At 47.9% G+C, this 12,842-nt stretch overlaps 1 protein-coding gene across 3 annotated transcripts in view; it reads left to right on the top strand.

The window, feature by feature from the left end:
* Positions 1 to 11,856, top strand: part of LOC108940684 (E3 ubiquitin-protein ligase RNF19A-like) — a 28,466-nt gene extending 16,610 nt beyond the window's left edge. The window contains exons 1-10 of one of the 3 annotated variants that reach the window (XM_018763003.2): positions 3,004 to 3,012; positions 3,361 to 4,142; positions 7,414 to 7,622; positions 7,802 to 7,946; positions 8,195 to 8,357; positions 8,661 to 8,775; positions 9,669 to 9,830; positions 10,214 to 10,427; positions 10,807 to 10,950; positions 11,034 to 11,721. In XM_018763003.2, coding sequence (XP_018618519.1) covers positions 3,523 to 4,142; positions 7,414 to 7,622; positions 7,802 to 7,946; positions 8,195 to 8,357; positions 8,661 to 8,775; positions 9,669 to 9,830; positions 10,214 to 10,427; positions 10,807 to 10,950; positions 11,034 to 11,721 — 2,460 coding nt within the window. In that variant the 5' untranslated portion in view covers positions 3,004 to 3,012; positions 3,361 to 3,522. Of the gene's footprint in view, positions 1 to 3,003; positions 3,013 to 3,360; positions 4,143 to 7,413; positions 7,623 to 7,801; positions 7,947 to 8,194; positions 8,358 to 8,660; positions 8,776 to 9,668; positions 9,831 to 10,213; positions 10,428 to 10,806; positions 10,951 to 11,033 lie in introns of those variants that run through there. The other 2 variants (XM_018763002.2, XM_029259975.1) reach the window with 2 other exon arrangements.
* Positions 11,857 to 12,842: the final 986 nt, after the last annotated feature.

Below are 12,842 nucleotides of genomic sequence, written 5' to 3'. Positions count from 1 at the left end.
TCCTGTTTAAAAAGGGGGTGTTGGGGAGGGCGTTCGGTACCGTCGGAATTTTCGGAGAGACCGCGTAGATGCCGCTGGGACTGGGAAACCACCCGGGTGCACATGATGTTGCTCCAGGGTCCCGGCCAGTCCGCCGCATCGACGTTCGTAATATTTATACACCGCAAAGTACTTTTTAAGGATTCCTAATGATTCACTTGTGCTTGAAGCAACTTGTGTTAGAAGTAAATGGCTCATTTTCTAGTTTGCCTGCTTAGTTTCTGAACTTATGGCATTAACTACCATAAGTGCAGAAACTGCAAGAAGAACTTTTCTTTATACATCCGGTTTTTTGCGTCTTAGTTCATGTTTAAGCGAGTAGGTCACGTAACAACGTCATGAAAGGTCCTGTGACTTTTTTAATTAGTTGATGTCAAGGTCATTTCCCGTGGAATTTACTGTTTGGCTGCGTGACTAAATCAGGATGGGAAAAAAACTCCATGTTTACAGACAAACTGTTCAGAAACATGCTGCTGCGAATGTTCAGCCTTCCGCAAGTGTTCGAAAACCGTCAACGCTAATACCTGGCAAAAGTTGCTCATGTTACATAGAGACTGTTCGGCTTTTTCAAATATCTCTGTTAAAGTTTTGGAAGCCCAGTATTTTGTACCAGCCAGCATTGTAATAGTCTCCCCCCCCCTTATTTGTATTTTTCAGGGGTTTGGAACAGTTACTGATTTGTTAAATCAGACGGTAACATTGAATAATGTACTTATGTAATAGTTATCATTAACTGTTAAATACAAATTAATTGCCGTCATTATAAAAACCTCCAGCAGTAAAAGAAAAATTAGAGCTCTTGAGAGCAACCCAAACCAGCCTGAATTCATTTGAAAGCTTAGTAAGCTTTATTAAAAGTGGAGCTACAGCAGAGATTTGGGACCGTAAACCTCTAATGATGATTTTGCTGACACTTTTCTTCTCCACTTAAGTTTCTTTGGGGTTTACCCATTTATGTGGCTGGGTAATTTTTACTGCATCATTTTAAGGTAACAACTTTGATCAAGGGTGCTACAGCAGAAATGGGAATTCAGATATTTAACGCTATACTGCACTTCTAACACAGGGTCTGAATGTTTTACACAGTTTGGGGAAAAAAAAGAAAAAAAAAAAAAGGCAGTGATCTTGTGAACTTCGTTTCCTTACGTCGTAAATATCTGTAAGGGAAAAAAATATACAGTAAATGTGTGTCCTGGGTGAACCCCCTCCTCATACCCTGTGCTTCCTGGGTAGACTCCAGACCTCTGCAACCTTTCATCGGAAATGCAGGTTTCATAATGAATGAATTGGTGAATGGGGGGAAGAAAGGAAAAAAAAAACACAGACAAATAATTACAAAATAATTACAAATATAAAAGATGCTGGTGGGGTTATGCTGCCTAAAATAAGCCTGTATGCACGTATTTTAATTACTTGCTGGCAACTCAGATTTGTGTACATTGGCCACACACACATTTTACATGAGAATTTTAACATGTTACTCTCAGGGAGATGATTTAGGATTCTGATGTGTAAATCAAATCATTATAGAAATTCTTTTGTGCCAACTGTGGTTAAATTATTGAATAGAGAATTCCAAAACTGAGACTTTACATTGGTATACAGTAGGTTTTTAATATATTTTGATTGTTACTTTATTTCTTTTTATCGTATGTATTGTTTTATGCGAGTCCAATGTTGCGCACTGGCCGTGTCATGGTTGTCCAAGACAAATTTCCCAGAAATGGGACAATAAAGTATATTCTTTTCTGTTCTATTTGACATTTTTGTTGAGGATCACTTGTAAACTAAACTAATCACCAGTTACCATCGGTGACAGTGTTATGGCCTGAACCCCTCCGATTTGAGTCCAGTTGCCCCTATCGGCATTGTCTCCTGTAGCTCTAATTTTTTATTTTATTTCTCGTATGATCAGAAACAGATCTTCAGCAACATAAAGCAAGCTTTAAGCCGTAGAACTGACTTCGTGTAGCCAAAGTTTAACATCTGTATTGTCGATGTGCGTCAGATCCGCTGGTGCGGTCATGTACGTGGGACGGTGATCCGGCAAATGTTTCGCAGTGTGTTGCTGCTCTCCGCATGGGCATCCTGGGCTGTCTGCTAGTCCCATTAGCTCTTGAACATCTTCTGTTCTGTGAGCTCCTCCCTTTGGGTTGCGTAGGCTACCTTGCACCCGTGCGTGATTCCCGGGCTGCTCTTAGATAAGTGTTCCACGGGTTGTGTGCACAGGCCACGACAGCGGGGGTCCCCACGGTCAGACTTGTAAGCTTTCCAACTGAATGTGGGTCCCCCCCCCCCCCCCCCCCCCCCCAGGGTGCTGTGTTAATATTTTCCTGAATATGCGGAGCCTGGCTGTGCGGCGAGTTCCTGTGTAAGTCGAAAGGTGTGTTTAAGAAAGCGCAGGTTATCTGTCGATCCCAGCAGAGTAAAGGTCACATGCAGAGAAGAAAAAAAATAGTTTGGTTTCATTTCCATTGAGGTGGAGTACTTCTGGCCTTTCTGAATTTCCCCTACTCATTTTATCCTGATGCTTAATTTAGTAGTTTCTGAAATCAATGTTTGAAGTTGAAATGGCATGAAGATCTCTCACTTGGCTTTGCTTTCTCCTCCTTGCAGTTACTGCTGCATCTTAATGTCCTTGTACTGAGAACATCTAGAGCCTGGTGTCTCCTTGATTCACACCCTTCAGCATCAACCCCAGCCTCTCTTCAGGGTTACTGCGGCGAATAGCCCAACGGATAGGGAAATGAGGAGTTTACGCTAGTGAGTGAGGGCGCTGTAGTGCTGCGAGAGCCAAAAGCGTGTGCGTCTTATGCTGGTTTCCATGACGGTTTTAAACTCATAATTACAAGGAAGCGCAATACGGCTGCTGTAGTTCGTGTGAGCAATTTCATTCGAGGTGCAGGAGGAATGTGAAACGCTCCCAAATTTTCACGAGAACTTGTCTTATGAAGCTGTCGGTGCTGCGAGCTGGTACGCCCTCACCCGGGGAAGAGTTCAGACCTGAAATATGCAAAGTAGGTGGATTCCACGTAGCTCAGCTGGAATATCCTCATAGTTTCTGTGACATTGTTGTATACTGTAGCTTTTACTTTTAGTATTGATTTCTTAGAAGGGACTTTTTTAATGAGATTTTTCATGAATGGTGAGAGTTGGTCCAGAAAGCAAGCTGAAATGTTGGAATTTTTGGCAATTGTGTGGTTTCTGTGTTGTGAATCTCCCTAAAGCGCCTACTGCTGTCATTAACGTGCTGTCTGTGTGCTGGGGGAGCTGTGTGCTCCTGTTCTTGCTTGACTGGTCCTGTATTCTCCTTTTTTCCAGGTTCCCAGGGACACCCTAAGGCTCCACAACACAGCTTTTCATGCTTGTCTGGCAGCGGGAAGCCGCCATGGCTTAAAACACTGCATTTTCCTGTCTGAAAACCTGTCCCCCTTCCCTCCTTCCCCCCCACCCCTTGCGACCCCCATCAATGTGAGAGGAGACATGAGCCTGCAGAAGCGCCCGCCGGCGGGTTCGGATCGGGATCTGCAGTCGTCTGCTGCTTCCTCTGTCAGCCTGCCCTCCGTGAAGAAGGCGCCCAAGAAGCGACGCCTGTCGCTGGCCTCCTTGTTCCGCCGTCGACGTGATCCCAAGCGGTGTTCCCGGGACCTGGTTGGGGATGGCGGCGTGGCCAGCGTGGAGAGCATCCACTCGGAAATGTGCCACGAGCGGACGTCGGCCTTCTCCGTGCCGGGGGTGGCCTCTGCCTCCTCGGGGACAGCCTCCTCCTCCTCCTCATCCTCCGCTTCTGCTGCCTCCTCATCCTCAGGAGAGCTAATGGAGTGCCCACTGTGCCTGATGCGCCACTCGCGCGAGTTCTTCCCCGAGATCATGACGTGCCCGCACCGCTCCTGCGTAGATTGCTTGCGCCAGTACCTGCGCATCGAGATTTCCGAGAGCCGTGTCAACATTAGTTGCCCCGAGTGCTCCGAGCGCTTCAACCCTCACGACATCCGCATGATCCTGGCCGACCGCGCGCTCATGGAGAAGTATGAGGAGTTCATGCTACGCCGTTGGCTGGTGGCCGACCCCGACTGCCGCTGGTGCCCCGCCCCCGACTGCGGGTAAGATGGATATTCGGCAATGTCGTGTCTGTCCCTTTGCGCTCTGCCGTGGGTGAGGTGATGGTGTGACAATTTGCAACGTGCATTTCTGGAAAATATTAAAGAGTTCATTTGAGAAGACAGTCTTGGTTTCCCTGGCAAAAATTATATTCCTTCTCACATTGTTCTCCCAAATCGTTCCAAAGAATGAGTCTGGATGTCCAGTGAAGTGTTAAATTGCCTAGCTGGGGGCTTTTCAGTTCTTCCTCTCACTTGAAGATATGATTTTAATCAGAAGCAGCTGGGATGCCGTTAATCCACGGGAACCCCGTGAGGGGCTGAATCCCTCTAGTCACAGGTCCACTTCCTTCACTTTTGTGCTCTTTCCTCTGTATCGCTGGCTTCGAGCAAGTTGTGCAAATTAGGCAAAATTTTCATCACTTTGTCCTTTCTAAGAAATGACAGAACACGATTATTCAGTTTTTTTAATTTTTATTTTTATAGAGCGCTCTTCTCACGCAGTGACACTGAGAACTTGAACACAGGCAGAGGGCGAAGAAACAAATACATCAGACAAGGAAACGAGATGGTTGATTACAGACTAGCATAATACATTATCAATGCTTTTATAAAGCTATAATTTTGCCTACTGACCACGGAGGAAAGGAACAAAAACTTCCAGCTGAAAGTCGAGGGAGAAGAAAAAGTGCCAGCGGCTGCCCGCCCCTCCTGGGCATTCTAGATTAAATAAGACTTCTAAAACAGATGACGGGTAATAATGGCGTTGCTGCTGTATAGTAACTTGATTTCCCAGTTCAGCAAGGTACGTCTCAATTATCCCTCTCCTTGCTTATTAAAGGGAGCGCACAGCATCTGTTGGTCTGGAAGGAGGTTCAAGAGTGGAGCAAACTGAAACTGTGCTAAACGAAGTATAGTAGTTAGGTGTTAGGTGTTAGCGCACTTGGCAATTAGAAGCACCCAGGTTTGAATCCCTGCTGCTGTTGTAGTAACCTTGACCATGTTTCTTACCCTGAATGGCTCCAGTAAAAATGACCCAACTGTGTAAATGGATAACTCATTATAAGAAGCATAGTGTAAAAACCTAAGATTGTAAATTTCTTGTCATAATCATTAACCAGATTGTAATAATAAACCACGCTTACGGCAGAGGGATGGTCGTTAACATTCTTTAAGGTGAGTTATGAGCATACAATGGTATCGAACACGTTGGAAAGGCTGCGTCGATAATGCCCTGCCTTTGTCTTTCGGCCAACAATGTTCACGTATGTTTTTAACCCGTTTTCCGTACCTTTGAAGAGTGGGGTGTGACTTACATAACCATCCATTAATTTAATCCAGTAATAGTTGTATGATGCCCTCACTCATAGCCCTTGGTTTGGGCAGCCAGCATTTGGCAAAGCCTGTGTCGAAATCAGGTAGCTATCATCTTAGAACGGCTAATCAGGTTCTTCTGAGTTGAGCCCAGCTCCCCCCATTGGCCCTTACTATGTGGCTGTTACGTACTTGCTATGGCTTCAGGGATGCTTTTCATAAGGGGTGCCAAAAGACACAAGCTAAGGTAGCCTCAGCTGTCACCATTAATCTCCTCAAGTGGGCTTGTCAGGTATCTTAGTCACGTAAAACAAGTTCCTGCTGTCCCTAAGTGACAGATGAAGGCAGCCTTCCAGAAACGGGTCAGTCGGGGTAACGTTCAACAGGCTGTACTGGTGCTCTCCAGGGCCCCAGTTATAAGAAATGTTGTTTTCATAACCTGTACACAACAGGCGTTTGATCTGTCCTTGTGCAAGTTTTGCTGCACATATTCTAAAGATTGAAATCTTGGAATCTTTTTGTAATTTTTTTTTTTTTGTGTCGATGGCTTACTTGCCATCTGTGTCCTGTGTGATCAGCTCTTCATTGTTGACCGTTTCCCCGGTGATGGTGTCACTGAGGCGTGTGGACCCAATGTGAGAGTCCCTCCCAAGCTGTAATGTGATTGTTGGTCCAAATTGTTGCCTAAAGGGCTGGTTCTACCCTCACCCACCCACCCAGCAGGCCCAGTGTTGCCATGTATTCCTGAGGCTGTTCTGGAAGCAGTTCTGAAGAAGTCCTGTTTGTTTCCACTGGCTTTTATTCTGCTGTCACATTCAGTTTCCTCCTCTTGTTCTAAGTGTTTTTAATATGTCTTCCTTTCTTGCAAAGTTTCTCCTAAGTTTCCTCCTTGTTTTTTGACAGTGCTTTAAACACTTTGGATTAAAGCATTTTTTGTACATCTTTGGTACTCATGTAAAGTGTCATGTAGAGGATGCATGCAGGATGAGCTCTTTTAGAGCAAGCGAAGGTTTACCCGTGGCCTGTCGCTGACTGCAGTCCCTCCCAGCACCCTTGGAACACATGGCTGGCCATTTCTCCAGACCCAGTTTCCTCCCTTGGCGCCTGAGCATTGCTGTCCCGGGCCCTGGTCCAGCATGCTGTTACCTGTCAGTGGAAACCACGAGCGTGTCTCCGAGGAGCACATCTGTAGCTTATTTTCTTTTGGAGACAATGGGGCTGCATCTATACAGTGGAGCAAGATCAGGCTCCCGAGATGTCCAGCTTGGTTCCTGACAGTATTGCCCGAGTGGGACCAGGGCATGTCTGTGGACAGCCAGCTTCCTGGATTGCTGGACCCTGAGAAAGAATGGAAAGGGAAGGGTTTCCCCACACACAGGTCTGGAACACAGCAGAGTGGCCTTTGCACAGACTCTCACTTGAGTCTTGAGTGCTTTGCTTGTTGATTTAGTGTTACTTCTGTAGTTATTTTGCCTGTATCTGGGAAATATTTAAATGCTTTTGTTTGGTATGATTATATTTAATTCAGTGCACTGAATGAAAACCAGCAGGTGTATGACTCGAGTCTGAGAGAGTGGTCTGAAAGAGTCCGGAGGAGCTGTAAACATGATCTCGGATTGAGGTTTTTGCATATTGCTGGGTATATGGATGTTTGATAGTAAAGTAAATTTTCACTGTTTGTTTCTGCAGAAACATGATTTTTAAACTCCAAGTGATCCCTGGTCACATTGGATGCATCTCTGTAGCTTTACATTTAACTCTTGTTCTGCATATGATGTGTACCTTTCATTAGCTCTTCTTTGACAGGTGTAATTATTTATGATGTCACGGACAACTGGCTTGTGCACCGAGAGCACACCGTGAAGCAACAGAAATGACTTATCAGCCATGTTACATGGTACTGATTATAAGGAATGCTGGAGACCGTGCAGCCATGACCATGACCACGTTCTGCCTACAGGTATGCCGTGATAGCCTTCGGTTGCGCCAGCTGTCCCAAGATCATGTGCGGTCGTGAGGGCTGCGGAACAGAGTTCTGCTACCACTGCAAGCAGCTGTGGCACCCCAACCAGACGTGTGACGCTGCAAGGCAGCAGAGAGCCCAGAGTCTCAGACTGAGGTCCACACGCTCATCATCCCTGAGTTACAGCCAGGAGAGCGGAGCACAAGGTGTGTGTGTGTGTGTGTGTGTGTGTGTGTGTGTGTGTGTGTGTGTATGTATATATATACACACACACACCCAGTCTTCTTGTCCTGAGTTACAATCAACAGTATAGGAATTCTTGGCACCCTGGGTTGAGCTTGTGATTAGTGAAACTGTCTGTCTTTTCGTTCCCCTCTGGGAACAGCCGATGATATCAAGCCATGTCCACGGTGTGCTGCCTACATCATCAAAATGAATGATGGGAGCTGCAACCACATGACCTGTGCCGTGTGTGGCTGTGAGTTCTGCTGGCTCTGCATGAAGGAGATCTCTGACCTGCACTATTTGAGGTGAGCTGAGGGGTTGACATGGCCTGTGCCTTGCTGCTTAGCTCCAGTGAAAAAGCTCTTTCCTGGGCTTTTCCGTGCACAGCGTGTGGAAAAGTTACAAGTGATTCAGGTGTACTTTGAAAATACAAATTTAAGTAGCTTCCAGCACAGAGTCTGACCATTTACATGACTTCATGTGGCCATGTCTGAGTTAGAATGCAGGGCTCTGGGTTTAATGTTAAAATGTGGATTGGTTTCCCCCCCCCCAGCCCATCTGGATGCACCTTCTGGGGGAAGAAGCCTTGGAGCCGCAAGAAGAAAATCCTGTGGCAGCTGGGGACACTGGTGGGTGCCCCAGTGGGCATCGCCCTCATCGCAGGCATCGCTATTCCTGCCATGATCATCGGCATCCCTGTATACGTGGGGAGAAAGGTTGGTCCCTGGCCACTGGCTCTGTGAAAGACATTCTCGGTCGCTGCTTGCTATTGTCATCTTTGTGGTTCTAATCCTGCAATCCAGTGTACTGGCTTTTGGGCCCAGATTTGTTTCTTGAAACCCCAGAAGTTTAGCATGTTAAATGTTCTGCAAGTCCTTCCTAGAAAGAGACCGTTAGTGTGTATGGACAGGTCGTGGCAGCATCGCGTGTCTGTGGTGGTTTCCAGGAGAAGTGCATCCAGACTTACGGGTGACTTAACCTCTGAAATGGCTCATTTCTCCCTTCTCTGGCCCCGTCAGATCCACAGTCGCTATGAAGGGAAGGACATCTCCAAGCACAAGAGGAACTTGGTGATCGCAGGTGGAGTCACCCTGTCTGTGATAGTGTCTCCTGTGGTGGCAGCTGTAACAGTAGGTAAGCAAAATGCCTGATGAACTGGGGAAATGCTCACCAGGGCATATGTCTGAGCAGAGGTCAGGTCTCAGGATGTCATCTAAGTAGTCACCCATAATCCCTTGCACACCCGTGGTCACCACATTTAGTACAACAAGGAGCAAGTACAAAAGTGATGTCATACAAGGACCAACTTTAGTCCAGAGCAGAACTGACTGAAGGGTGATGACCCTACTGAGGTCAGTCAAGAGGACAGTTTCAAAATGATTCCGCTGAAGACCACAGGCTCTAGCTGTACATTCTAGATTGCAGGATATGATTTTACACACAAAGGATGATGGGAATGTAGCTGGCAATGCTGGACCCCATTGAGTGGGCTAACTCGAAGCGGTTTGATGGATTAAGAGCAGTGAGCGGCTGGTGGTGGCGTGTGGCCTGCAGTGAACAGTTTCAGTGTTCAGCAGTCAAAGGGCACCAGATTCACTGAAGTCTTTGTCCACTGTTTAGCTCAACACAAAGTAACGCCATTGATTGACGCCAGAAAGAAATGTGGTGACTAAACACATATTTACGCCTCTAGCGTAGGTTTAGGTGAAAGGACAGCTGAGCAGACATTCTGACTGTCCTGTGCCGTAGTGTCCCCTCCTGGTTGGCTTGTGTAACTGCTGCCAGGCTCCCTGTCCTAACTTTGCCTTATCTGGAGAGTGTTTTGGTCTTCACACTGCTGGTCAGCTGTTCAGTTCACATTTACAGTTGCAAATATACAATGAGTGATCAGCCAGTGCACTGCCTTCTAGTGGTAGTCATGGTGTGTGTGTGTGTGTGTGTGTGTGTGTGTGTGTGTGTGTGTGTGTGTGCGCGCGCTTTGTGCCTTTTCCTCCTGTAGTGCTTAATTTGTCCCGCTCTCTCTCTAGGCATCGGGGTGCCCATCATGTTGGCCTATGTGTACGGCGTGGTGCCCATATCCCTGTGCCGCAGCGGGGGCTGCGGAGTGTCCGCCGGCAACGGAAAGGGTGTGCGCATCGAGTTTGACGACGAGAATGAGATGAACGCGGGCAGCGGTGCAGCTGCAACAGGTGTGGTCAGGGCGGGAGCTGTGGAAAGTGCCAGTCATCGCTGACTCAGGGCTGGTTGAGCAAGCAGACACATGCCTCGGTGTCTGTATGTGTATGAGCGTGCATGCGCGAGGATGGTGACTTATGCCTGCGGAATGCGATAGCTGTGCTGTTTCAGATTGCTGCTGTTGGGTCTGGAGAGGGAAAAGTGCGTCGCGTCTTTGTCTCAGCATTGTGATTAGGAACAGATTGGTTCATCTGAGGAACCGTGTGTGTCTGCAATGTTAACGACGACGAAATCTATAAAAGAAAATGTAACCACTCAACAGAAAACACTTGGCAGAAAGCACATTAGTATGAATAATGAGTACAAAAGCTGATTGTGAATCTGTCTCTCTCTCAAGACACCACATCTGTGGCCGAAACGCGAAACAACCCCAGCATCGGTGAGGGTAGCGTCGGTGGCCTGATGGGGAGCCTCAGTGCAAGTGGGTGCCACATGGATCGTGTCGGCACCATGCGTGACAACCTGAGTGAAACTGCCAGCACGATGGCTCTGGCAGGCGCCAGCATCACCGGTAGTCTGTCGGGGAGTGCCATGGTCAGCTGCTTCAACAGGTGGGGGTCCGTAGAGCGTGATGATACACGCCTAGGCAGCAGCTGGATTAGTGTACCGCTCAAGTCCATCTCCGTCCACAGTTGGTGTAGAACTTTGTATTTGCTGTCGGGAGTGTAAAATTCCCACCCACCCCGCCCCGTCCAGAGGTTTGCAGTGCTTTTAAAGTTCAGAATTTGCAAACCTGCTGATGTTTGTCATACTGCTTATTCTGTATTTATTGTACCTTTTTTTTCTTTTTTGTTTTGAAGTACAGCATTGGGGATTTGCACAAAACAGAATTTTATTGTACTTGTATAATGACCGTAAAGGTGAATTGAATTTTCTCCCTTTTTGTATGCCTAACGTCCACCCCTCTGCCTTATCTGGTTCCTGTCCCAGACTGGAGGTGCAGGCAGATGTTCAGAAGGAACGGCACAGTCTGAGTGGTGAATCTGGCACTGTGAGCCTGGGGACAATCAGTGACAATGCTAGCACCAAGGCTATGGCGGGCTCCATCCTCAACTCCTACACACCTCTGGACAGGTGAGAAATTCAGCACCCCTTCAACGTGTCCATCTGCCTGTCCACCCCAGCTCGGTCTCAACTTTTTCTTTTTTCCTTTTCAGGGATGGGAACAGCATGGAGGTGCAGGTGGACATTGAGTCGAAGCCGAGCAAGCTGCGGCATCACAGCGGTGGCAGCAGCGTGGACGACGGCAGCACAGCCGGACGGGGCGGGGGCTCTTGTCCCACCGAGGGCAGAGGGAGCTCTACCAAGGTGGCCAAGGAACCAACCTCCTCCTCCTCTGGAAAGAAGGGCAAGGCCAAGCTTCGCAAGAAAGGCGGTACCCAAATCAACGAGACGCGTGAGGACATGGAGGCGCAGCTGCTGGAGCGGCGCAGCAACAGCCCCAGCGAGTGTGACTCGCCCTCCCTCAGCGGCAGCCTTCCCTCGGTGGCCGATTCTCACTGCAGCCACTTCTCTGAGTTCAGTTGCTCTGAGGCTGAGAGCGCCAAGGCCTCCTCCTGCAGCCATGGCTCCACCGAGGGCCAGGCCCGCCTCTCTGCCGTCAGCCCGCTGCCCGAGGTGGAGAATGACCGACTGGAGAACTGCCCATCGCAGGGACCCCTGCCCCCGCCCTCCCCGGCCTGCAGCCCGGCACCTGGGTCGGAACCCACCGCCGAGGAGAATGTCAACCTCATCTGTCCAGCTGAGGAGGAGCCCGCGAGAGGCGTGTCTCTAAAGGAGACCAACAACAACCACCCTCAGTTGACGAGTGCCGTGAAGAACGCCTGTATCCAGACTGAAATCTAAGCCTTAAGTGCTGCCGACGGAGGCTGTGCTCCCTCATCTGCCACTAAAATTGCTCGCTTTTCCTCAATCCGAGTGTTTCCTCATTGAGGGAGCTGCTGGTCCTTGGCTCTGTACCTTTTTTTTTCTTTTATAAAACTCCCCAGCCTGCTTTAAGTAAAATTCTCTGGAAAAATTTCCTGAAAATCTGTGTAGGGGGAAGTTTTTCTCCTGCCCGCCAAAGGGTGCGACGTAGGGTGGGGGGAGTTTGCAGCCAACCTTCAAGGCGAAAGCCGTGCCTGCTCTTCCTCTGCCAGCGATCCCAAGTCGCACCTGGTGATGCACAGTAGCAGCGGTGACCGCTATGGAGTGCAGTCAGTGGAAACGTGCGTTTTTGGTCACTCCATTCTTCCAAGTGTACACTTTCACCATCAGTCGCAGTCCTCTGTGGAGTCGCATTGTCACAAAGAATGTTAAAAAAATGTCATGGGGACCAGGCACTTGTTTCATCCTAATGATTTTAATGATAGGATACTCTTGTGAAGTTACAACTCTATTTATTATTAATTTTCTGTTCTGGACAAGATGGTTAACAGTAGAAGCCTTCTGTGGATGAGAATTAAGATGCTGGTTAGAGGGAGAGAGTGAGAAGCAGCATTGGAAGATGGAGCAGAGCTGGAGGAATCCTCATCCTTTTCCTTCTCGTTGACGCGGTGTACGTGGATGTGGACAAGGTGCGATGGGATGGAAAAAGACTGTAGATGTGGAAGCCAAGGACTGTTGAAGAACCGGGGCTGACGACCACTGTCCTGGTTTTGAAGGGTGAAAAAGGGTTCCATACCCTTAAATTGTATTGCAAACAGTTTGACTGTTCAAAGGCAATGTATTCAAGCTGTTGAATTCACCTCATAATTAAGATTTGAATTTTATATCTTTTGCAGATTCATGGTGCCTTTGAAATGCTGTTTTTTCCACTTTCCATGTGTTTGAATGTCTTCCTGACATCGTCGGGAGAGATGCCCATAGCTACGTGCAAACTGTGGCAGATGAGACCATACAAACAACTTTGTAAACTGCCTACCAAAGACAGCACTCAGGCTTTAAGTGAGTCTCGTTTCTGTTGACCCCTGACCCCGAATTGACCC

Source organism: Scleropages formosus, chromosome 18 (genome assembly GCF_900964775.1).
Source record: "Scleropages formosus chromosome 18, fSclFor1.1, whole genome shotgun sequence".
In the NCBI taxonomy this organism is placed as follows: domain Eukaryota; kingdom Metazoa; phylum Chordata; class Actinopteri; order Osteoglossiformes; family Osteoglossidae; genus Scleropages; species Scleropages formosus.
Note: the sequence above shows the minus strand (reverse complement) of the source record. Positions and strands in the feature narration are given on the sequence as shown.